This window comes from Apteryx rowi, unplaced genomic scaffold, assembly GCF_003343035.1.
Source record: "Apteryx rowi isolate R43461 unplaced genomic scaffold, aptRow1 scaffold_266, whole genome shotgun sequence".
NCBI classification, from domain to species: Eukaryota; Metazoa; Chordata; class Aves; order Apterygiformes; family Apterygidae; genus Apteryx; species Apteryx rowi.
In genome coordinates, this window is record NW_020449041.1 from 842,948 (window position 1) to 868,709 (window position 25,762).

Consider the following 25,762-nt stretch of genomic DNA (forward strand, 5'->3'; position numbering starts at 1 on the left):
TTAGGGATGATAAATTCTTAGTTTTCCCTTAGTACCTTTCCAGTATACCTGAATCTTCGTAATTTAAAATATTATTCCTTTTATGCATATAATGTAAGAAACGCTTGTCAAAACATCAACAATACACATTTCTGCTTTCAGGTGCTCCTCCTGCTATGAGAAATATAGTGAGTTGTGTGAGCTGCATGTCCAGTTTTAGAAAGCCATTATGTAGGGCTTGTTTCATGTTTTTGTGCTTTCCATAGGGCATTGGAAACTAACAAATACAATCACATCACTGCTACTTACTTCTTACTAGCTGAAAGGATTCTGAGAGAAAAACAAGAGAAAGAAATTCAGACCAGATCTGCAAGCCCTAGCAACATCAAAGCTCAGTTCAGGTGAGAATTTAAGTCTCAATTTTTTTTGTTCTGTTTTGTTCTTAACTTGGTTTAATGAGATGATTATTGAATTGCTCAAGTACTGCCTTTTTAAAATAGTAAAATGATTATTCATTGACAGTTCTAAGTATCTTAGAAGTGCTGTGGGCAATTCAGAAACTGTTTGGAAATTGGTTACCAATAATACTTTCAATTCCTACTGTTTTCAGGAAATGACTAATCAATTTGAAGTCTACCTGAAGTAGTGAATTTTCACACCTGGTAGGAAAGGGCATGTTCACTGACCTTCAGTTCCTCATTAAAATTGCATATGTGGCAAAAATTAGTTTCATAATTCCCTAAATGGGCAATCAGTCATTTATGAGAACTCAGACAGTGACTTTTATGTTAAGGTTTAGTTGTTAGCTTCGATTTTAATGTGCTTGAACATTTCCTAAATCAAGCTTGGAGCAAGCATCTTTAAGTTATGGGTTTTTTTTCCTTTTAATATAGATTAATATGCCGATTGTCTAAGGAAAACTGTTCAAATAATGGCTTTAATTTGTTTCATTTACTTTGAACTGACTTCTGGTAATTAAAAGCATGTTGCAATAGAATTTTCAGCTGAAGTCAGATTTTTAGTTTGACAAAAACATTATTAAAAGGCCCTATAGTAAAGTTCCCTGAAATGTCCAAAGCTTTAACTTGTCACAAACAATAAAACTAAGGGGAGGGGGTGGGTTCTGGCATGTAGCTAGTATTGATATGTTCACCCAGTCTGTTTTCTCTGCAGTCAGTTATCAAAACATCACATGCTTTCAGTTACAACAGTGTATGCTTAAAAACAAAAACTAGAAGTTGAAGGGTTTCCACSTGCACATTGGTATTGGAGGAGAAATTCTGAAGAGTTAATTTTTTTTCTTAGTTCTTGTTTTTAATTTGCTGAGTCAGTGTTAGAGTATGACCAGTTTTCTGAGTAGGGATATGGTGGTGTTGAGAAAAATCTTCATTGCTCAGTCTTGACTATGTCTTTAGTGAAGATTGTGGAGGTTGTGCTGAGGCATTTCCATTAATTTTTTTTGTCCTCTAACCTCCAGTCTCTCCAAAAGAACTTGCCTTTTAAGCTTTGGTATAATATTGGTTGGTGGTGGCTGATATCTTAATGAGAGGTGAATATCAGGTTCTTGTGCTGATGTTTAGAGTTGCTGCCTGTCTTCAGTTTTGTTAATTCATCTGTAGTGTAGCAGAGAAAAAGATGAAATAGCATGTTCATCCCAAAGATTTCTTTGTGTACCTTTCATGCAAGATAGTATGTGGAGTCACTTAACAGGAAAGATAGGAGGGACATAAATGTTATGGCATCCCCCTAGTGTATGCCTGTATTTTCTCTAGCCTAATTGATAAAGTGAGGTATTATTACTACAAATTCAATCCACAGAACATGAACACTTGTTATAAATTAAGCATGCATTTTTTGAAAATCTGGATTTTTTGCATTTGGATTTTGCATTTGAAAAGTCTCGAATTTGGAATACATCATTTCTTATGATYGCTACTTTAGATTTTGGCTGAGAGTTTGGAGGTTTTCAGTGGCTTCCAAATACCATTCAACTTGCCTAATAATGATTTTTTTGTTTCTCTCTGAATTGTGCAACAGTTACCAGTATCTCTTTCATGTCAAGATGAGACTGCCCCCTGCTTTATGTCATTGAGTAGACTTTGAAAATTTGTTGCTGCACTTGAAGGTTATTCAGTGGTCATTTCTGTAGGAAACTTCCTTATGTTACATAGTTATCAGTGGTTTAAAAAAGTTATTGTTGCAGACAACTAAGTGTTTTAATCTACATAAACCTAAATGGTCTGGAGCTTGGTATTACAGAACTTCTCTGTTCTAGGGTAGTACTATAACCTTTCACTCTGCATGCATCATCCTCTTATTTTATGTATATCARTCTCTTCTAAAAGAAATCCAAGCAGAGTATCAAATATGTCTAATAGGAAGAACTGGTTATAAAAGAGATTACTGTACATGAAAATTTTGAGCTTACCTTCAAATGAAAGTTCTACAACTCTTCTAAAACTACAAAGTCCTGCTTTTAAATTTTTGTTTTTTCTCCACATCAGTGTCACCATTTTAGTAAACCAGCTGCTTCAAATATATGAGGAACTAGAACAAACAAGCTTATTGAATCTGAATCTTTATATGAATTTGTAAAGTTGAATGGAGTAGTTGAAGCCTGTGTTGCTAGTATGAACTTTCTTTTCATGACAAGCACATCTGCATAAATTGAGGAACACTTGCACATAATGGTCCCAAGTAGCGTTCAAACTATTTCACTCCTAGACTTCATGATGTCCTAAATTCAAAGTGTTGATCTAGATTGGCCTCATGGAAAAAGACAACAAAGTGATGCATTACTCTGATTTTAAAGTTTAGAAGATTAACCTGGAGCTTCCTTTCTCCACCACCCTCCCCTCAGGCCTATTGGAAATAATAGGAAATAAAGTGTATTTACACTTTATTGTGCCAGCCACAGAACTTGGTTTTTGCTGACAAACCAGTCTGTTGTTAAAGCACTATAAACTGTTGAAATGTTTAGATCTTCATTTCTATCACTTTCCTAGCTAAATTTCTAATTTAAGTCCTATTTGTTAACCACTGACAGTTGCTTGTGTTTAAAATGCTCAGTTTAGCACAAGTCATCAAAACATTAGGTCAGTGGTTCCCAGCATTTCTGGAGTCAACTGGGGCCTAAGGGAGGCAGCCAGTGTGAGAACTGAGGAGGGGCCACAGGCCGAGGCTCTGCTGCTTGGCTGGGCAGTTGGGTCAGAGCTGCCGGCTTGGCGGCCTCCCTTGAGGGCGAGCTGCTCCCTGCAGTGGATCTGGTGGGGGGCAGTCCAGTGCCAGGAAAGGAGCCTGCGCTGCGCCTCCTGGCAAAGGGGCAGGGCATCGGCTACCAGCACCTGCAGACCTGCCGGCTGCTCCATGGTGCAAGTCAGATCCTACTATTACAGCCATCCTTGCGGCTTTGCATACCGCCAGCTTGTTACCAAAAACAGAAGCTAGCACTCCAAAACAAAGCCTGCATGTTGGGCTTGGTGAGTTTAATGTTGACTTTGATAAAGTACTCCTCTTCAGTGTTGATGTAATTGGGAAGATAGTTGTGAACTGTGTTGCCCATAGACAGGCATCTCACACCTCAGGATCCTTTTCTGTCCAGCAATTACAGAGGAGGGAGCCTTGGGCAAATGCAGTCCTAATGCAGGGGCTTCAGTTAAGTGTTTAAAGTTAAGTAGAACACATTTAGAATAAAAGCAGCAAAGGGGTGTCTGAGCATCCCTTGTTTCTTCAGCTTGACTTCTTAACACAGCAGAGCTCAGGGAGTTTGGATGATCCTCTGCGCAGATGAACTGTGCAAGCAAATGTCCAGGGTCATGCTCTCTGAGTGTGCAACACTCACTGCTTCCCCTCTCGTGTTCCTGCTGCGCCTTGGTTCTGAACGGGGCTAGAGTTGTGCAGTACCATCCCCCACCCCCTTTTTTTGATTTATTTTTTGGCACACTCTCAAAATATGTCTGGGAATGTCTTGCAATATGCTGTCTTTATGTGAATGGAACTCTCCTATAGTTGTAACTTTCCTTCTATGACAACTTTTCATACGGTATGTTAGAGTGTCTTAATTATGTGATTGGCAAACTTTTTTAAACGTAAAGGTAATTCTTAATTTGAATGGTTAGAGGAATTTTCTTGTTCTGTACATGAAATGCAGAGGTTATGCTGAGTGAAGCAATTGAGGAATCTTTACACCTTTTAAGGGGTTATTTATTTTCCGTTGGATTAGGCTTTGAAAATACAGGCGTAGAGGTAAGACACTGACAGGCTTTTTGTTGTTGTTAATTCATTCTATGTGCTTTCAGGGAAAAACTACAATATATTTCAGGATTTAAAGTAAAATATATAACATTAGATATCTGCTTAGATACTGAAGATAAGACATCAGCTGCTAGTTGACTAAAGACTGATTTAGTCTCAAGGGTCACTTCTTTCATTACATTTTGATTTGAGGGTAATGCTTAGTACACAGTCATATATGTTAAACTTTCACTTACAGTTAAAATAGCTCTTTAAGTGTCATGTTCTTAAGCAATTTGAGTCCTGAATTCACATGACTGTATTGCAGTTCCTCAGTTAAAGTCAAATACGCATATGATCTCAATTCACGTGCTTTAAATTAAAGGTGATTTTGTAAAACAGAACTTAGTCTGAATGAGGCTTACTGAAAATTAGAGAACATTTCTTCTGACTCAACTTTTCAGTCTCATTCATGCGTTAATTCTAATCTGATTTTTTGTATTAGAGAATACTGGAAAAAATAATAATAGCTTCATATTAAAAGTAGTTTGCAATAGTATTTGTTTAGATTGTGTTTGAATCACTTGCATACTTCATATCTTTCTGTAAACATTGGCTCTAGTCAGGTATTTTTTGTGACAGAAAACTATTTAAAGATTTTTATTGCTTAATTAGTTTTCTGAAAGCCGTGAAAGGAGGTTTTTTTTTTTTATTATTTCATTTGATAGCAACCAAGAGAACTTATAAACCATGTTTTTGTATATACAACTTGCCTTTCAAGTAACAGCATTTCTAAAGGAATGCACATTCTTTGAAAATGCTTCCTTCTTTCTAATTACCAAGTATTGCTATTTACAAATATGCCACTCTGCAAGCCAGTCTACGTGGTACTATTTATTTTCCTTTTGTGCAGATCTTATATTTTCTTACATCTTAAATGCTCACCATGATCTAACTTTTCTTTTATCCTTTATACTTGTTTATTTAGGCAATCATGGCCAACAAAAATTGATGTACCCCAAGATCTGGAGGATGACCTTACAGCTTCTCCTCTCTCCCATGCAACTGTTCCTCAGTCTCCAGCTCGCACGGCTGAAAATGTTCTCAATGGTCACAGAAGCAAGGCACTTGGTGATCCAGCAAAGAAAGAGGATATCCCTGAATTAGCTGGACCAGCACTGTCAGTAGTTCCATCAGTGAGCCTAAAACCCACTACAAGTGGCCGAAAGTGCTTGTTCAGGGTTGAAGAAGACGAAGAAGAGGATGAAGAAGATAAGAAACCGATTTCTCTTTCTACTCAAGTTGTTTTGCGCCGTAAGCCTTCAGTTACAAACCGTCTTACTTCAAGAAAGAGTGCACCAGTCCTCAATCAAATCTTTGAGGAGGGCGAGTCAGATGATGAGTTTGACATGGATGAGAACCTACCCCCAAAGCTTAGCAGGTTAAAAATGAACATTGCTTCACCTAGCACAGTGCATAAGCGCTATCACAGGAGGAAAAGCCAGGGACGGGGCTCGAGCTGCAGCAGCTCAGAAACGAGCGATGATGACTCAGAAAGTAGGAGACGCCTAGATAAAGATAGTGGGTTTACTTACTCCTGGCATAGACGGGATAGTAGCGAAGGGCCACCTGGCAGCCAAGGAGATGGTGGTGGACAAAGCAAACCAAGTAACGGAAAYGGAGGGGTAGACAAAACAAGCCCGAGCGATAACAACAAAGGTGGGGGAAGTCCCTCCAGTAGCTCCAGTGGTAGCACCAACAACACTTCAGGTTCCACTCGTAGGTGCGCTGGATCTGGAAACTCAATGCAATTATCRTCTAAAAGTGCAGGGGAACTGGTTGAAAGCCTGAAGTTGATGAGCTTTTGCTTAGGTTCACAGATTCATGGCAGTACTAAATACATTATTGATCCTCAAAACAATCTGTCATTTTCCAGTGTAAAAGTACAGGAGAAATCAACATGGAAAATGTGTATAAGTTCCAGTGGAAGTGCAAACCAGGCTTCATCGTTGGGCAGCCTAAAATTTTTTTCTGACCAAATGTCAGATACAGCAAATGAATTGAAACGGATAAAGAGCAGGAACTTGAAAAATAATGTGCTACAACTACCTCTCTGTGAAAAGACAATATCTGTGAATATTCAGCGGAACCCGAAGGAGGGACTGCTGTGTACCTCCAGTCAAACCAGTTGTTGTCATGTCATTTGACAATGAATGACCTGACTTTAATAGCTCAATTTACTTGACAACATCATTCTTCCTGTTCAGAGCTGTGAACGTCACTGAACTCCCTTTTCTTGTCTTAATATTTTTAAGTGGGCTTTGAGCAGTTATTTATTACATTTTAATTTTGTGTTTGCTTGATGGTATGACAATGCATGGTCTTTGCATGCTGCTAGCCAATATGTTTTTCTTTCCCAACAGAGCAGACTATTTTATTGTGTAATTTTTACATTTATAATTTTACTATGGAAGATCTGGATTAAATTGAGTATCTGGATCCTAATGTAAATGGAGCACTTAAAAGTTTCATGTTCTGCACTTAAACTAGAGTGAGAGAAGCTTTGTTTGCTTGTGAAATGTTAATTCTTGTTCTGACCTGTGATATCTAAAATATGTGATATGTGGCATACTTCTATGTGTCTGAAACAGAACCAAAGCAATAATGTTTTGATGCTGAAAACTCCTCAGGGAGCTTTCAGATGTTCCAAGGCTTGTACAAAGCAAAGATGCACTGAAAATTAGTGATCTTGAAATATGATTTTAAACCCACACCTATTTGTCTTAAGCTATGATATGGATAAAGTTGTGTCTCAAAAATCAAACTGAAAAGATCTTGTTTTGCTAGAGGCAATTTTTTTTTCCTAAAAAAGCAAGTAGATTTGTAAGGCAGCTTTTTCCCATAGAAATATGTTAATATTACAAGCAGACAATCTTCTTTTTTTAATATAACAAAGATAAATTATTAAGTCTACTTCTGAGTTTTTGCATTCTAACTGAAAATAAAGTATTTGTGTAAATTACTTTGGTTATTAGTATATCATGACACTTACCTTAGTATTTTAGTTTTTTTCCCTGTACTGCCTCCCCCCCCAAGTTTTCAAAAGGCAATAAGGGATGAAAAACCTTTAGATAATTGGATGCAAATTGAAAATGCTATTGTCATTTACATTTTTCTCATTATTAAATTTGATTCTTTTAAAGACTTAAAATACTGCTGTTTCCCATACGTACACCATTTATTTTCCCTCAATAATCATGTTTTCTCATAAAATCAATTAAAAACAGCATATAAGTATTTATTTTACAGCTATTAGCTTTTCTATTTGGTTTCCCATTGCCATGGCAAGGTCTTGATTTAGAGTATTTCTGTACAAAAGGATACTTTTGACCAGATGAACTAACTTTTGTGGAATTTTATTATCTAGAATAAAATATATTGCAGATTCCTACTTTTGGGAAGGGCAAGAATGTTTTATTTTTTCATGCTGTGCACTGGGTCTTCTAAGCAATGCTAGTAAAACTGGTGGTATTATGTAGCAGCGCCCTGGCCAGACATTGAATGTCTGAGAGAAGTTTACACTGTTTAGCATCTTGTAACACTTGCAAAATGGTCAAATACAATGCATTTCAGGTCCACTGTAGAGTGAGTAGAGCACCAAAGAACTGCGTTATGTTTATTCATAATTTCTACAGTTCACAATAGCTCTTCTTGATTAGTAAAAGACTTTACTAAGAGAGTCTAAATTGCATGGGATATTCTTACTGTTTAGCCTAGCTAGGGATTTTACATTCTGCTTCCTAAAAAAAGCAAATGATAAGCATTTTACTTTTTAAAGTTTTAAGAGGCAGTTTAGTCAGTGTGATATTTATAAATCAAAAGCTACAAGAATAGATGTGTGGGTGAAGCCATAGAACATATTTGCTTGAAATTTTTGAGCAGGGATCTTATAAAGGGCCAGAAATCAGATGTGTGGTTCACAGACAGTGAGCGTAACATCGAAGTCGGAGAGAAGTTTATAAAGGGCATTGGCAATAAACTTATTTGTTGCAGCTTTTTTCCAAGTATTGTAAATACTCTTTCCTGATATTATGTACAGCCTTGGAATGGCACCTTTTAACTAACCCCAGGTGTATTTTGTTTCCAATGTTTTTATATACAAATGTATATATGGTGCTCACTTTAGAACAGCAGTGTTGACCATTTATGCTGCATAGTTGTATTATAGCCTTATTAGTTGTGTATGGTTGGTTGAACCTTTGGGTGTACAAATGTTAGTTTGAGTGGTGTCCTTTATCCATTTGTTGATAGGTGAATGATTGTGCATGTGGTGTATGTTGTATTATGTTGTCACGTAAAAGGAAGGGCGAGAATAACCACTACATTAAGATAATATTGGACCAAACTATTTAGAGCAAGTAAACAGTTTCTTGTACCCCTTAACGTGTCTTTAAAAGTTGCATATAGTTACAGTAGTGTATAAATTAAATATTGTGGAAAAACAATTAGTCTTGTATTTTTCTGTATGTGTATATATAAATATATATAATAATGTACCTCTAACAACTTCATCTGTATTTAAGATGTGACAATCTTGAAACAGAATTTTAAGAGTAGCAGTATAAATAAGCAGAATTAATGAACAGAACAGAAATATAAAATTTCTCACCAAGAAAGAATCCATGTGTGTGTGTTAAGAGGGTACAGAAATATCAGCTGGTCTTATTGCTTCCAGCAATGTTTGGCTTTTTCGTTGTATAAACATTCATGGTGTGCGACAGAAATGGAAAATCCAGTTAATAAAAGTGATATCTTGATTGATGCATAACCTATGATTTGCATGTCAGTACAGTTTGTTACTCCCGGTGTTCACTGTACAGTATGAGGGTGGCACAAGCACAAGCTCACTCCCCCACACTGCAGCCTGTCGGAGATCAGAACTTCCAAAGCCCTGTTTGCTGAGAATGAATTCTCTGTTCTGCGAGCATTTAATAGTCAATGCTGAACATCATTCATTGTTACAAGTTCTCATAAAATAACAAATTTTTAAAAATTTAAATTAACAAATTAGAAGAACTGCAAGCTTAGTTGTTTTGAAACAGTACAACTTTGTGTGTGGACGCAAGTTTATTTGCAAACTTTCAGTTAACTTGGTGCTATTCTGGTACACAGATAAGATCAGATTTGCTCATCTTGGTTTAAAAGTTGTCATGGTTGGCACCTGTTAAAATATCTTTTTGTTTAATGTTGGATAAAGGTGCTTTACTCTTCTCAGGTTTTTCTCACTAGGCACAATGATTGGTCATATGCCAGTTTTGCCCAGTCTGTTTAGGTGGTATGTAAAAGGATGTAAACTTCTCTACAAAAAGTTTAGTTCTTTGAAGTTTCATCAGTGCAGATGGAACATTTTTAATGCAAACCTAACCCAGTGCTGTACTTCTCTGCAATGTAAAGTGGTTATAGGAAAAAAAGGATGTTAACATCAGCATTGATGTACAGCTGAAGTGAATAGCGAAGCATGCTGACTTTGTACACTAAAAGATGGACGACCTTAAGACAAACGTATTGTGACCCAAAACACTTAAGATGTAAAACCACAGTTTAAGGCATACCTTTATCTGAATGCATGCTACTGTTCTGTTTCTGCTGTCAAGTGTGACACTTCTTATTTAATGCAACTGCTTCACAGTGTATGTTTCTACAACTGTGCCCCACATTGCACTGTTTAGACTGCCATGTGTTGGAAAACATCTGCTCCTGAAGGGTTTAGTCTAAGATAAAGTACTATAACCTAGAGAACAACTGAACTACCTCAGCTCAGATACATGCACATGCTGTCACTGTCACCACTTACTTATAAATTTACTGGCATGACTTCTGTGCCATAACATGTATCTACTAGTTTTTTTGCTATATTATTTCGCAGTACTGTGAAAAGCATTTCAAGTGGGGAAGAGGGCTGGCAGAGCCAGTACCAAAGCCAGTGCTTCTGAAACATCAGCTGCCAAGCATGTTTTACAGTAATATGCACTAAACTGTCAGATACTGTGTGGTGTCATGCATGACCATGCATTACTGTTCTACCCTTAACCTGGATGTTTTGCTGGTCATGCAAAAAAGAMCTGTGCAAATGATGCCTCATGGGAGATGCAGAGGGAGCCCAGACTCCCCAGTGCAGAAGGCTCTGCCTCTACTGTCCTGAAAAGGACTTCATAGTCCCACCATTCAAGACCTTAAGTCTAATTAAAGAGTAAGTAAGTGCTAATTGTCACGTTAAACCAAGCAAATGACCTGTAGTTGGAGCAGTTCTCAGCAATTGATTCAGGGGCCTTTTGCAGTCTGAGCCTATGATTTATCTGCTCACTAAGCATAAACCATAACCAGTTGGAGATGATATGGATACATGGCATTTGGCACATTTATAAGGATTAATGGCATTTAACAGGTTATGTAATCATATGCAATTCATTTTATGATTGGTTATTTGCGTGAAGCCCTACCCACAGGCTGTTGCAGCTCTCTGAGACCTTGCCATTGCTGGTGAACTTTTAACTCTGGTTAATACAAACTGTGGTAGCCTCAACAGCAGGCAAGCAGCAGCCAGCTGTCAGGGAACTTGTGGGGCTGTGATCCTGCCTCAGGAAAGGCATAACAGCAATCATCTCCCACTGCCCTCCCCTTTTTCGAGAGCGTCTAGAGCTTGCCTTGTTGGCTTAATTAGGACATGCAGGCCGGWTTTTTTTTTTTTTTTTTTTATTAGCAAAAAAAGAAACATGCTAGCTGGTTATGGAGAATACCCAACTTGGATGTTTGGCAATAAAAATGGAGACTAGAGGCAAACTGGAATGTTCTGGACAGACTAGAAAAAAAAAAAACAAAACTGACAAAGTGGGAAACTCACTGAGACATCCTGTCCAATAGATGCAGATAAGTTTATGTTGCTGAATCAGAGCAGATCTATCTGTCACTAATTTCAATAAAAGGTGCTTGAATAATAACTTCTTTAGGTGACCACACTTGGGAAAGCGTAACAGTGACTCCCTTGTTCAGTTGCCTACTGACTAAACCTAAGCCAGTGACCCACCATCAAAGTCAAGTAGGTACGCTGTACTGAGGGACAGCTCATTCTCCTTTCTCAGGAGCAACATTTTGTAGCTGTTGTTTTATTCTTCCTGATTCTTGAAGCACAGGCTGTGACTATGTTTTGAGCTTAAAACAGGAATAACCTGTAACAAGTTGACTTGAGTTTGGCCTGTATGTATTGTAACAGAAATTGTAAATGACATCAATTAGTCTGTTTGTTACAATAGAAAAAGATGATTCCTGTTCACTTTCCCAGATGGTAGAAGAGTTACGTCATGCRAAAAATGCAAGTACTGTATATATGATATTTTACAAGACTTGAAAAGCATGTGTTTTTGCAAGAACTTCACTAGGCTCTCAGACATGTCATGTTAAATATTTCTAGCAATTAATTTCTGTAAGCCTTAGTGTAATGTTTTCCTACTTCTTCCCTCTCAATAYACTCTTTTGAAAAATAAGGGGATGGGTGGGGGTAGGAGGACAAGGAAGGATCTGTTTTAACTCTGGGCAATTGTGTTGGACATGCACTCAGGCAGCTCGAGTGCCCATGGCCTGGGAGAGGTTCAGCTCAACCCTGCAGAGCTGGGAGAAAGGGCTGACAAGCTTTCTTAGGCCATGCCCAGGATCATCATCATCATCATCATCATCAACATGCCAGTGATGACAAATGCCATCATCATGGTGTTTCACACCAACAAGCAGGGTGCAGAGAGATCCCCTCCTCTAAGTCCAGAGGCCATCAGCGCTCAGGGCTGACATGAGTCACTGCACTCAGCTGCCAGCTCCAGACCTGGTCCTGGCACACAACTCTCCGACTCATGGATCAGGAATAGGAGATCTGTCAGATGCTTTTGGTGTCATCAGCAAGGACTGGACATGCAAAGTAGTCAACTGCTTCCCCTCGGCTCCAGAATGAAACCCCTGGAGTCCTTGACTATGGCCAGCCTGGATCAAGCTCCATGTCAGGATCACTCCTGCTCCCAGGGACTAGGAGCGTATTCAGCACCTTCCTTCCGATCCCACTGCTGTCCCAGGTGCCTCAAATGTAGAGGGAGATGGGGCTCCTCCTGCATGGGCCTAAATATTTTAGTTTCAAAATTTCTGAGCTGCTTGGTGAGTGCTCCCAGATATCTCCTTCCCCAGGAGCCGTGCTAATACATACTCAGAGAAGAGTCTCCACCAGTTCCAGCAAGTTGCCCTTGAGAGCCCCAGTGCAGGCTGGCTCTCCTCTTTACACACAATATGTTTTTCTAAGGAGAGCACATATTGGTAGTAGGAATGGTTCCTACTGGTTTTGGTTATCTGAATAAGGAGTAAATACTCAATTTGGTGCTTAGTGTAAGTCCTCCTGAACGAGATTTGACACTGACTCCCATAGATCTAGATAGCCTAAAATAAGCAGAAGCGCTTGTCTGCTTAAGAAAGAACCTTATCTCATGTGAAGATCTCAGTTTTCTTCTATCCTACTGGTCTCAAGTTCCCAGGAACTCTGATGAGGATCTGCAGTCAGGCAAGTTTAGTAAGAGGTCTCGAGTCAGCAGATCCCACTGGGCCACGGGATCAGACCTGCAGCTCACACACCTGATAAGACAATTTTTGTATCACTAGTAAACTATTTATCATTGCAGTTTTCCTTAAAAACAGCTTTCTTGGTTACTATTGCTTCTGCTAAGGAGCCAGGCTACAGGCTACTCCCACACTGCCCTCTTGCCAAACAAGATGCCCCTCCAAACTCATCCTAGGTTTCTCTCTAAGCTTGAGACAGGAGATTAACTTACTTACTTTATTTCTTAGACTCACACATTAAAAGAGAAAAACTCACACACCCACATCTGTTTGTCTGCATTCCTGAAAGGGCCAGAGCCAGCGCCACCTCTGTGTTGGGACTCTCCAGCCGGGTGAGGGGTTGTGCCAGGTCCCCTGTGAACCCCCAAGGATGGAGTCATTCTTTGCATGGGGAGAAGCCCCAGGAACACGCCATCCTGAGGCCCATTCACACTTTCCACAACCACCACACCATCACTGAAGGCGAACCAACCAGTGTGTGCCTGAAGGGCCTGAGATCTGGCTTCAGCTGTTGCTGTATGCAGACTGCTCGATGACACCCCAAGGAAGAGGACAGAAGACACTTGCCAGTGACTGGACACCTCTGATCTAAGTGGTTACGTGTCCGTTCACTTCCAATGCCCGTTCCCCTTTTCCCTCATAGCCCACTATGCCCTTCTCTGTTACATGTTGAGAAAAACTGTGTGGGAGCATTCTCTGACCAACGGACTCATACGTCAGCTCTGCGCGAGGGGACCAGACCTGAGTGCAAAGGGAAAATAAAGGTCTCCACTCCTGAATGCCTCAGGCAAACAGTTACCCAGACTAAGAACAGACATACAGATTACGCAGCTTGCGAATGCCAGTTACTGATAAATAACTTATTTTTCTTTCTAATATTTTCATCTGAAAACAGATTTTTGTCAGCAGTTTTCATCCCCACCATTTTTCCACATTTTTTACAAATGAACCTACAACAGAGAGAAAGAAAGTAACAGGAAGACAGAGACATTGAGATGCATAGGCAGGAACTTTTTTTCTCTCATACGAGAAATAAAAATAGATGACACTGCAAATGGAAAAAAAAAGAAACAAAAGCCAGTATCGAACAGTACTAAACAGAGCAGAGCCCCAGTACAAGGAGAAAGAACAGCTTGCAGAGGAAGAGAAGAGAAGGTAGATTTCAGTTCAGTGACAAAATATTACTTGGCAATACACAGGTAATCCTTCTCCGCAAACTTAACTGAATGCTCTTTTGGACAGAAATGCTCTTTATCATGTTGTGTAGGAGCTGGTATAGTGATGCTAAGCCAAGAGATTCTCCCATTATCTAGAATAAACTCTAATCCCTATAAAATAAAGGATTCCTATACTTCTCACTCACTAGGGAAAGTCATAATTCCTCAGTACTTCATAACTTTAGGTGGAGAATCCATGAGACAGGTATTATCCTCATTTATAGATAAGGAACCTAAGCAGAAGTGAAGGGATTTGCCCAAGGCAAGGGAGAGAGCCAAATGTCACTTATTCCCACCAGGTACTTAAGCCCCACCACAGATTTTCCTGTTGGTCTGCAGAAAACAGGGAGAACGTAAAGACCACAAAGACAACCAGCAAGTCAGTTTTTCAAAAATCATTGCTGATCTTTTTAATAATCTTTTTTCACATAATCACAGTTGAGACAAGACTCAAATCCTTTTCCAAACAATCTCAACAAATTATGCCAGATACCGCATACCGTTGCCATGAGTGAAACATGCCCACGTTACACTCTGAAACCAATATGAATTAACAGGCCAACAGGATCCCTTCAAAATGGCCATTACAAGCTTACAGAACATATTCCACAGATCTGTGGGAACCCATCCCACAGACTTCTGTTCTCCTGAAATGTTCACTCAAAAACATTGACTTGACAGCATGATTAAAACTTTAAATGCGGGCTACTTCAGATCAAAGTAGGCAAGAAACCAGAAAGCCAGGGAGCACGTGCTGCTCCCCTCCTCAGCCCAGCCCCCAGCTGGGATCTCGGCAGTGCTGGACGATGGGAGACACGTGCCCATCGACGGTCCCTCCCGGTCAGGCAGGGCAGGGCCACAGATACTTACAGCAACCATAGCACGTCTTTGCTCCTCTTCCCAAGGGAACTGAGTCGCTTCTTACTGGGTCACACTTGCAGAGTTTGAGAAATGCTAATTTTAAACTGCAGACAGAATGCGTTATTTTGGCTTACTTGCATTATTCTGCTGTGGGAGCCCTGTGGCAGAAATATGGAACATGGAAAATAGGCAAATACCTTCATTTATTATACCTACAGATTTTCCCAAACAGGATTCCAGTAAGTGTCATACATAAGTTAGATCTACCAAAGCTGACAGTCACAGCAGGAGAAAATAAACTGTTTCAAGGTCACAGAGGCAAGCAATGTGGATTTTGGTCTTATTACTCTCAGAAAGCAATGAAACATTAGGAAAATTTTGTGAAATTCAAGAAAAAATTAAGATATTCACTACATACACGAGTAACTGGTATACAGTATCAAGTTTAATTGTTCTGTTAGTGTCAGTTCATTTAACCAGAAGACCACATAGTTCAAAAGAGCCAGGAAAGTGATACCAAAAGCTAATGTAAATTAAAAAATAAATATACAAATAACTGCTACTTATTTTTTTTTTAAATATAAATTACTGATCAGCAATCTGTTTCCTACTGAATGCTTTTTATGCAGCTTTTGAAAATATTTTAACTGGGTTTATTTAGATAACTAGCACACTGGAGAATATAGTGCATACTTCATAGTGTTAGTGTTCAAACATTCCTCAGGGAACAATCATACATTGCATTACATAATATATAAAACATTTACATTGATCTGCTAGGTGTAAACAGTGGCTAATAAGTGATCTTTGAAAAAAATAGAGGACTGATTAACTACTGTAATACAAGAATGAAAGGAGCAATAGGGATGGTACACCATGAATTAAGTACTAGTGTACCTGGGTTTATTTTCTTTCTCTTTTACAAAGTTACAGTTCAAAACTATAGTGAGCTTTTGTATGCTTAATCATAAGATTTGTTCTGAATATTTGGTTGGAAGTAGCGGCGACTCTGGCAGATTTCAGCCTGACCTTGCATAAGCTAGAGTGCTTTATTTGGTGCTGCTTCACAAATGGTTGTGAAAAAAGAGTAAGAAAGAGTGGGAGAAATTATTATCCTCCTCTTTACCGTGTCAAGCAGTGAATGGTGATTTACCAAGTATCGTATAAACAGGTGCCACCTACTGAATACATGGCAGAGTGCACACTTGGAGCTACAGAGCATCATAAACAAATGCTCAAGAAGTGCATACATTCACATGCGATTGCTTTAGTCATCTTCGTTCCTTCATCTGTTTATTCCTTCAGTGACTCAGCAGCAAGTTTCATTTGCTGTGAGGGAAGGAAAAAAAAGAAAAGGTATGCTAAATGCTGTGTTAGCAAGACAAATTAAACAAGCAAAATCTGAAAGCAGGACGGTTTTGAATCCAACAGAAAAATAAAACTACACAAAAAATTAATTCAAGCTTTGGTAATAAAAACAAAACCACAAGTCTATTGTAGGCATGACCTGTACAAATAAAACAGTTCTAACAGAGTTATTGCTTTTCCCACCAACAGACTCAGCAATTGATGATGCAATTTGTATGTTAATTAATTCTTTTCATGATGAATAACATTAATAAACTCCTTACACTGGAAATCCTGGGCCCCACAGATACAGAATAACCTTTTCCCTCAAACTCATGACTAGGGGGAACTKCTGTAAAATGGCAAAATGAAAGCCAGGGATTACCACTGTATTGAAATTCTTTTCTGCCACTCTTAAGTAATAACTATGCTCATAAAATTATACTGTGTAAGCTGGCATCACCATGACTGTTCCTGGAAATCCCTGAGTCCTATCTCTGATGATGTGTGTTTGCAGGATAACTGACAATCACATTATTTGCTCCTATGCAGCACCAGCTATTATCTGTAACAATGGCAGTAAGCACACAAATGCTAGGGGAATAGCTAAAGGGTTTGAGTAGAAATCCACATTTACATTTAGGAAGAAATCTATCAGGCTGAAATTAAGAAAACTTATCTTGGAATGACAGAATAAAAACCATATTTTTTGATATGGGATGTTTCTTCAAGATAACTTCAGATAATCAAAATACTGACCACAATGAAGGATTGTGAGAACAAAATCTCAGACACAAAAGGAAAGTATTTTTTTAAACATATAATTTTTCCTTGTTATAACAGATATTAATTCTGAAGACATGAATGCAATTTGCTCTGTTAGTGGGAGAATCTACCTACTGGTCAAGTGGTGTGTACATTTTTAAGGTACATTCTTTAAAGATGTAAAATTTCTGTTCACTGAAAAGTCTTGAATATATAGAAGACATATAGATCTTTTAAAAAAATCTTAAAAGAGTCTTTTAGTCTTAAATACTTACGTTTTTAGGGGATTTTCAAAGCTCAGTGAACTATTGGAATAGTCCACCCCCCAATTTCCCATTGCAAGAATGTTAAGCTCTAATTGTTATTAATTTTCTCTGTATTGCCAATTTTTTTGCTGCTAAGTTGAATGAACACATCCTGTGATATAAAGAAAGAAGTAGAGGGCAGCTACGGTGATGTGTGTTTTTCCAAAGCTATTGTTAAAGGTTTTTGTCTTCATTATCTTAGGWTGTCACAAGAGAGTGCTCCATGTGAAGCCAGAATAACAATTCCAGGTGTCAAAAGTATCTGCTGAGTAGAGAAACCAGAGCTGCTCTTTGAAGCTTCTTGTTAAAGAGGATGTTTCATAACACAGAATTTACAAAGGCAAGAAGAGACGAATTGAAACTGTACCAAAAAAGGAGCTCCCACATCAGCTGGTGTTATCAGGTAAGGGTCTTTCAACATGTGGAAAGCCGGAATCCATCCTGATCTACTAAGAACTGACTGCAGTGAGTTGATTCACTGAAGAGAGACTGACAGGTAAAGTCAAAGAAAGGAGACTAGATGGAGACCAACCCAAAGGACAAGGCACGGGGCAAAGGAAAGGAGATGCACAGCACTGCTAGAGCTCAGGGTCGACAGGCCGGTGCCCAGCCCGGCTGTCGTCTTCCAGACAATTCGACAGACAAGGGAAGGAAAGAGCTGAACATAAACAACTGTCAATGATCATATAGATAAATAATTTTATGCAGCTTTTAACTCTTAAGCAGCCATTTAGTTTCCATATCATTCACCCATTGGATGTTTTGGACACATGCTTCAGAGTTAAACTTTTTTTATTCTTCTACTTGATTTTATATAAATCGTCTAATAAACTCAGGTTAGTAGAAAAACAGATGCCTAATAATACTAGCAAAAAACTGGAAAAGAGTTAACTGAAAACACAATGGACACTTTCATTCAATTTCTATCCTGTAACATAAAGATGTCGGATTTCTTTAACACAAAACCTTCAAATTTTCTTTTGCTGCTAGTCTGTGCCTGAATGCATTAAAAAAAAAAAGAAAAAAAATTACTCCACGTGATAAAAACCACCCACAATAGCTGTTCTTTACAATTTTTATCTGCATTCTCATCCCACACCTATAAGGGAARTAAAATTAGTTTGTGATACAAATATTTATATGCTTCTTCATAGCAACAGTGCAGAAAAAAAGGCTTGGTGAAATGCTGGAATACAGATTCCTCTTCTACATCCTGCTTCACTTATTTAAATAAATTTCTGAATAAAACTACAGCCACTTAAAGTGACTTCTATCCCAATATAAAAACATTAGAAAGATACAGAACACAGCAACTTAACTCAGTTCATGACTCATCAAATTCAAACCTAACTCACTTATTTTAGAATGATTTTCTTAAATTCTTGGCATTGTAATAGCACTGGGATTGATGACGAATATAGAAAACTGGAAAAGTATTTTTATTCTCTGGTTTCTGCTTGGCTCACAAAATTGTCAAAAAAACCTCAAGCACATAATATTACTATTAATGATGACCAGATGATAATCTGTCCAAAAATTCTGTACAAGTGGGACTATTATCATTTATTTTTGAAGGCCCTCTTTAAACTTAACTGGCCTAATTCTCGGCTAGTAAACATTAACATTTACTTTAAAATATATCTGACTAASAAACTAATTTCCCAGATTCTTCAGTGAGCCAGCAAGTAGAAAAACTCTTAAAGTAGTTTCACATGCTGCCATGGCACGCACAGCCTGGGCCAGAACAGTCCTAATGCCATCACTGGGATGTTTCAGGAAATGAATTAGAAGCAAAGTGAGAGCCCCCAAAACTGGATTTTCTTTTCTTCTTTATTAATTTCTGTGATACCGAAACATACTTTGCAAACCTGGCAACACCAGGCTCCCCTAAAAAATACCACTTCTGCAAGCTGCATGTGGAGGCACCGTTAGACAGGATGAAATTCTTTGCCAAATTCATGCTGAAAATTTTTTAAATTTTCTTTTCTTTTACTGTGAAAGGGAACATTCCTTTTTCTTTCACAGGGAAAATATTTTTCTAGGACAACATATGGGAAAGGGGGTGTATTTTTTCTGTTACTGAGAAGGGGAACTCATGATACCTTTTATACTAAGATCACCTTTCCCCTGATGGCTCCAACAAGCTCACTGACGCACCTGTGGGAATTGAGTTAAAAATCTTTCTATCAAAAAGATGACATTTATATGTATTTTTCTACTTATTATTTTAAAAATAAAGGAAAAGGGAAAGCAAAAACCTCTCAGTCTACTTTTTAAATCCACTAGATATATAGTGTCAGAAAAAAACAAGTAGAAGTTGAGGGGTATTAAAAGCCTATGTAAACTAAGCAGAGGCATAGTTCAGAAGCGAGTTAGCTCAGGAAACCATTCTTGGTCTATCACCAGCTGAGAACTAAGGCTACCAAGAGTTTAATTTCAACAAGCAAACCCAGAAACACCCAAATAAATTCAGAATCAAGTCCGTACTCCATCCTGCTTTTGTTCTGCCAAATAGGTACGTGAYGCCTGTCACTGGACAATCAAACCTACCATACCGTTACCGAGAAAGTTAGGCTTGACTCAACATGGCACCTAAGAAGAGTATCTTGTATGTGGCTATAGTAACTTACTATGCTGTTTTAAATAGCACACTTAAAAGTAGCTTATGCATGTATATACATAATAATTAAGACATATGTTTAACTAAGTATCTTATTGTACTGGGGCCGTGGTGTAGTTTATTCTAAAATTCTAATGTTACGAGTTGCTCTAAATATTTATCTGCTGTAATACAAGAAATTGCTATTTCCATTTTATTACATTTAAGTTTCTTGGTAAAACATACATAATATAATTGAACACTGTTTTTAATAGAAATAGCAAAAGCTCTTCAATGTGGTTTACAAATAGGTCTCACCAATGAATTATATTGCACTATATTTCAAAATTAGATTTTCTAAAAATAATAAAACATCACTGATACTCTCACACCCCAAACAGTTGTGTACAAAGCCTGTAACATGAGGCTACCTTCTTTCTGTGTTCACAGTCAGAAACACAAAATAAATTTTAATACACAGGGTATCAACTGTATTTGATCAACTACAAGCAACTGCAATTAGAGGGTCTAAGGATGTCTAATTGTGTTATTTAATGCTATGAACAATACTACTATGTGCAAGTAAAAGAAATAACTACAAATGCAAACTAGCAGAAATACAAAATAGCACTACAGACTTCAACTGAAGCAAAAATAATTGAGTTGCAAAGGATTTTACTACAGCAGCACTAGGGCTGTGTTCAAGTAACAGCCTCACTAGAAATCCAGATTGCTTCTGCTTGTACCATGAGAACTGTGGCTCACCTTCAGTTTTAATACCTAAGCGCAGATTCTGCAGACAACATGCCCCAATATGCAATACCTAATCTCATGGTCTGCGTAGGCAGGCTGCTTTGATGAAGGTGGGACACTTTATGCAGCACTTTGCAGCATCGTTGTGCTCTTGTGGCGAGAGCTGCACACTGCGTTTCACCAACCCTGTCTTGCAAATACATCTGTGACCTTCTTTCTGCACTAGGCGACGATACTGATAACCCAGCATTTCTATTTTTGTCAGTGATCATTTCACACATATTTTTTATTCGAATAAAACATTCTCAGCTCTCCTATGTGATTTTTATGGGACAACCAAAATTTTATCAGAAGGTTAACATTCTTTGCATTCCTTATTTCCGTTTTTTTCTATTTAATATCAATTTCTTATATTTGCCGAGATGTCATACTTCAGAACACTACTATTTCTGAGTTATGCTTGGTCCTAGTAAATCATCCTCGAACTACTCTTAATTTTACCACTGTGTGTTACACAAACTGATGACAGTTCAGCCTCTCAAGAAAATAATTTTAAAAAATAAAAAGCATTTAAAAATGAAAAATCAATGAAACCAGGATTCAATGACTCACCACTTTGGTACTTTTCCATATACATATTCAATACACACATACATTTATATATATGAAGAACATACATATAAATAGGCATATAGATATTTGTAAGTGTGAAGAAGTCATAACGGCTTTTCTTCTAACCAGCAACTCCACCTTATGCTTTTCTTGCATTCACCATGTAGAATGGCTCATTAGGAGTTTACTGCTTAAAGAAAGTGTAGTGTTACATGAAATTTTTCTCAGTTTCTCACATTAATTACAATATGAAAATACAATGGAAATATATTCACATTATTCTTTTCTAACAGTAGACAGTCACAATAAAGAGTTTTTTGGGCCTTGAACCATTTGCTGACACCTGAGAGAACTATATCAACTTAATCGTTAAGTACCAGCCGATTACATAAGAGGCAAATTAACACCTACTTCAAAACTCAAGAAGCCTCTTCTACATTTAATATTTTATTCTTTTTGTATAGAAGCATAAAAACATATTTAATGGAAATTTGTTACTGCTGATTATAACTATGGTGGTAACTATGGATCCAGAACCACAAATCTTCACTCATGGATTCTGCATGTGACATTTACTGTTCTCTGCAGGGAGAAGAGCTTCAGCTTTGAGGTGATTTTTGTGCTTCGTTTGAATACAACCAGTTTTTCAGCATCCTCTTAAGGTACRGCTGCCATAACTGGACAAGATAACTGATGCTTGTTGTTTACAGTAGCAATAAACGCCTTCTATACTAATATACCCCTGTTTTCCAGGCCTTCTGTGTTACTCCACATAGCTACAGTGAATGGTCACTGAATGCTCATTTTCAGCAAGTCATCCAGTACAGTCCTTAAGTCTTGAAGTCCTTTCTTCTTGAAAGCTATTATTCCTAGACTACAGTTAAAATATTACTTAAGCAGGGGGTAAAGACTTTGAGATTTCTTAAAACAACTTCACAACTTCTTCATTTAGCACAGCCAAGACCAAAAGCCCTGTGAAGCTCCAAGCTAGTAAAAACTATTCTCTATAAAGAAAATTCATACATGGGCATTAAACAGACAAAGATTTTTGCTGAGTAGGTGAGAAGAATTTTAAGTATAAATAATAGACAAAGAAACAGATAGTGAACTATGTAACTCTCATGAGAAGGTCCCTGTAAGCAACTACAGTATCTAACTCTGTAAGAAATGAAAAGTTACCAAACACTCTAACTATTATTGCCCTTACCTTGTCACACTCTAGACTGCACTGGAAATACTGCGTCGAGTTTTGGGCCCCCCAGTACTAGAAGACTATTGATTAACTTCAGCATGCCAAAGGTCAGTCCACAAGATGGTCCAGGAGCAGGAGTACATGCCTCGTGAGGAAAGGCTGAGATGCTCTGGAGAATCAGCTTAATGGGGACCTCCCCATTAACAAGGAGTTACTGAGAGTTACTGAGTTACTCTCAGTAACAAGGAGGTTACTGAGAAGATGGAGCCAGGCTCTTTGCTGAGGTGTACAGCAAGAGAATGGGAAACAAAGTGGTCATAAAGATATAAAAAAAAAAATCGTTACGAGGATAATTAAGCACTGGAACAGGGGCCCAGGGAGGTTGTGTGGGCTCTCTCTGTGGAGGTTTTCAAAGGCCCAACCAGAAAAAGCCCCAAGAAACGTGGTCTGAATTCAGTGTCAACCCCGCTTTGAGCAGGGCATTAGACTAGAGACTTCCCAAGATCCCTTCCAGGCTGAGTGATTTTATAGTTGTTCCTTTAGGAATTCTGACAGAGAAGTATGCCCCGACTCTAGACTTGAGTGGGAATCTGTTAAGACAAACAGTGTTAAAAAAATAATTCTATTCTTTTCTTTTACATGTGTCTAATTCATGACAGAATAGCAGCTACAAAAAAAGCTAGTGTTAATGCAAGAATAAGTTTGCAAAAATAGTAACTGCATAGTCAGGGAATACTTGCAAAATCACATAATACATGCTTTGGGGGTTTATTTCTGATTAATAACACTATGTGCCACAGTAGACAAAGCAAATCCATTTGTAGTAGATTTTTTTCCAGATTTTTTTCTGATCTGCTTCATATTGTCTCTGATTTAAATTGCAAAGTATTAATTAATACTCATTAGAATATACTTACTGTATTAGTCACCCTTTACTGAATCTTTAGTTCACTAGATAGGATAAAAATGTAAGAGTAATAGTAAAAGCCACATTAGATATCATAGTAGCTTCTTCAAAAGTATAGTTTATGTTTCTACCCTGTGTTGTAATGATGATGTATACTACCCTCAGAACATTAAAATTATTTTTATCTATTTTATTCCATACTTTCTAAATTTAACATCTTTCACAATGTGTCTGACCATGTAGTTGCAAAGTGAAAAATAAATATACAACATTAACCAATATGCTTAAATGTCTAATGAAGAGCATATGCTCTAAGCGTGCTCACAGCATGACAGAACACCATAACATGAGCTCTCTCCTTTAGGTTATGCAATTACGTCTCATCCAGTAAGCAGCCAGTCAATAGATTTTGGAGCCAGAAACTATTGACTAGCTAAGAAAGCAATGATGCAAAAACATCCAAAGTGACAAGACCTCGTTTGCATCTCAGTGCAGAGGGATGGACTACATGATCACTCGAGCTCTGTGCCTGTCAGTCATGCATTTCTTTAATTCTGTGACTGTGTCAAACAAATTGACTACACTACAATTTAAGGGTGCAATTTGTCAGTGGGTTAGTAACATGTGAATGACATTATAGTGAGTTGGGGGTGAGCTAGCTATTAGGATAAAAATGATTTTCTCAGGAGTTTTGGATAACACTAATCACCTCTGTGCAGTTGCTAGTTACAATCAAGAGAAAAAGGGTAAAATAAACCATTCCTCCTCTCTGAAGCTAGCCCTTAACAAGTTTATACTCCAAGCAGGATGCCCCTGAGCACTACTCATCCTACAGAAGAGAACTACCCAGCACTTTCAGAGTTTAAGTAGGCCTTTGGACATGGACTCAGACTCGTGGATACACGTGTGACTGAAGCGTAACTGCAGACTTAGCTGAGTTAGCCTTATACTAGCTCTAATACCAGTACAGTCTGGCTAAGAACCAGATTGCTTAACACAGACTAATTTACTGCTTTAGCTCATGTGCTTTGCACTCACCCGGCCTCATGATTCAGAGAAGCACAGCAGAGAAACAGTGAAACCAGTGTCTGAAAAAATGCCAGCAACAGTGGTGAAGGATTTAAAGGCAGTCCATGGCACAGCAATGAGACAGCAGACAGTCCTTCCTCCACACACTTCTGCTTGAATGATTAAGCTCTCAGATGAAGACAAAGATACATATCTTACAATGGCTTCTGAGAGAATACAAATGTCAGTGTAATGCCTTCAAGATAAGCAAAGCTATGTGAGATCTATGCTCCTTTTTAGGATCTTAAGACCAGAAGGGACCTCCTGGCTTATAGACACAAGTCTCCCTCCAGTGCATAAAAACATGTAATAGAGGTTTAGCCGAGAAGGGTCCACTCCAGTATTATGCATRCCAAAAACCACACAATTTTCCCCAACATCATTTAATAAATTCTATAGAAAAAAAAAGCAAAAGCCACAAAGTTATACTATTTAATGCTGTAGAAAGAACACAGGAAAGATCAAGAGCATGAACATATCTCCTTATAATCCATGCAACAGAAGGGAATAAGTTGCATGAAAAGCCTAGAGGGTCTCTCAAAACGAATTATGCCCCACACTGTGGAAGAAGGCAAAAAACACTCAGTAATCCCATGCCAATCTGAAATTCCTTTCTGATCACAGTTTTGGCAATCATTTCAATCCAGGCACATAAACCCTACGAACTGAGCACACAAAGCACCAGCACTCTGTTCACCCTCTACTGTGTCAGATGCTACAAAAGCATGAAGGCACACTTATCCTTATYGCAAGAGTATTCTCCTTGACCAGTAATCTGTGTCCACTTCTATTTCCAAATTTGTAAACTTCTGGAGCAGTACAGAGCCCTCCTCTGTTTCCAAAAAAGAAAAAAAAAAGTTATTCCTCTACACAGGAAAGTAATTAGGTAATCTAGTTTGGACTCCAGATATGAAACTAAGAACCAAACTTCAGGCACTATTTCTGGAAATTTTTTACCTGTGATATAAATCTGATATAAAAAGCAGATAAACACAGAGGCTACATGGCTATGCATAGTGGTCTGTGCTCTGTCTTGCTACCATGGTCCACACACAGACCAAAATGCTGTAGGTACAAAATTTGCATCTGTCTTGCAGTAGGCAGCAAACTCTAGCCTGAGAACCATGTCTGGGCAGATATATAGCAAAAGCAACTGTGCTTTTTAAGAAGCCATTTTTTAAGAAAAAAAAAGGGATTTGCTTCTTGGTTTACCTGCCACATTAGCATGAAAAGTGAGTTTAATTTTGAAGTTATCGTTATCCACAGTAGTTACAA

At 38.1% G+C, this 25,762-nt stretch overlaps 2 protein-coding genes across 6 annotated transcripts in view; one reads left to right on the forward strand and one right to left on the reverse strand.

Moving 5' to 3' along the window:
- SNRK (SNF related kinase) overlaps positions 1–9,044 on the forward strand; it is a 44,396-nt gene extending 35,352 nt beyond the window's left edge. For all 5 annotated transcript variants that reach the window (XM_026068005.1, XM_026068003.1, XM_026068006.1 and 2 more), the window contains 2 exons: positions 246–380; positions 5,201–9,044. In XM_026068005.1, the coding sequence (XP_025923790.1) occupies positions 246–380; positions 5,201–6,419 (1,354 nt within the window). In that variant the 3' untranslated portion in view covers positions 6,420–9,044. The remainder of the gene's footprint in view (positions 1–245; positions 381–5,200) is intronic.
- A 5,562-nt stretch (positions 9,045–14,606) lies between these two features.
- Positions 14,607–25,762, reverse strand: part of ANO10 (anoctamin 10) — a 133,696-nt gene continuing 122,540 nt past the window's right edge. The window contains exon 13 of the mRNA XM_026068020.1: positions 14,607–16,268. Coding sequence (XP_025923805.1) covers positions 16,233–16,268 — 36 coding nt within the window. The 3' untranslated portion in view covers positions 14,607–16,232. The remainder of the gene's footprint in view (positions 16,269–25,762) is intronic.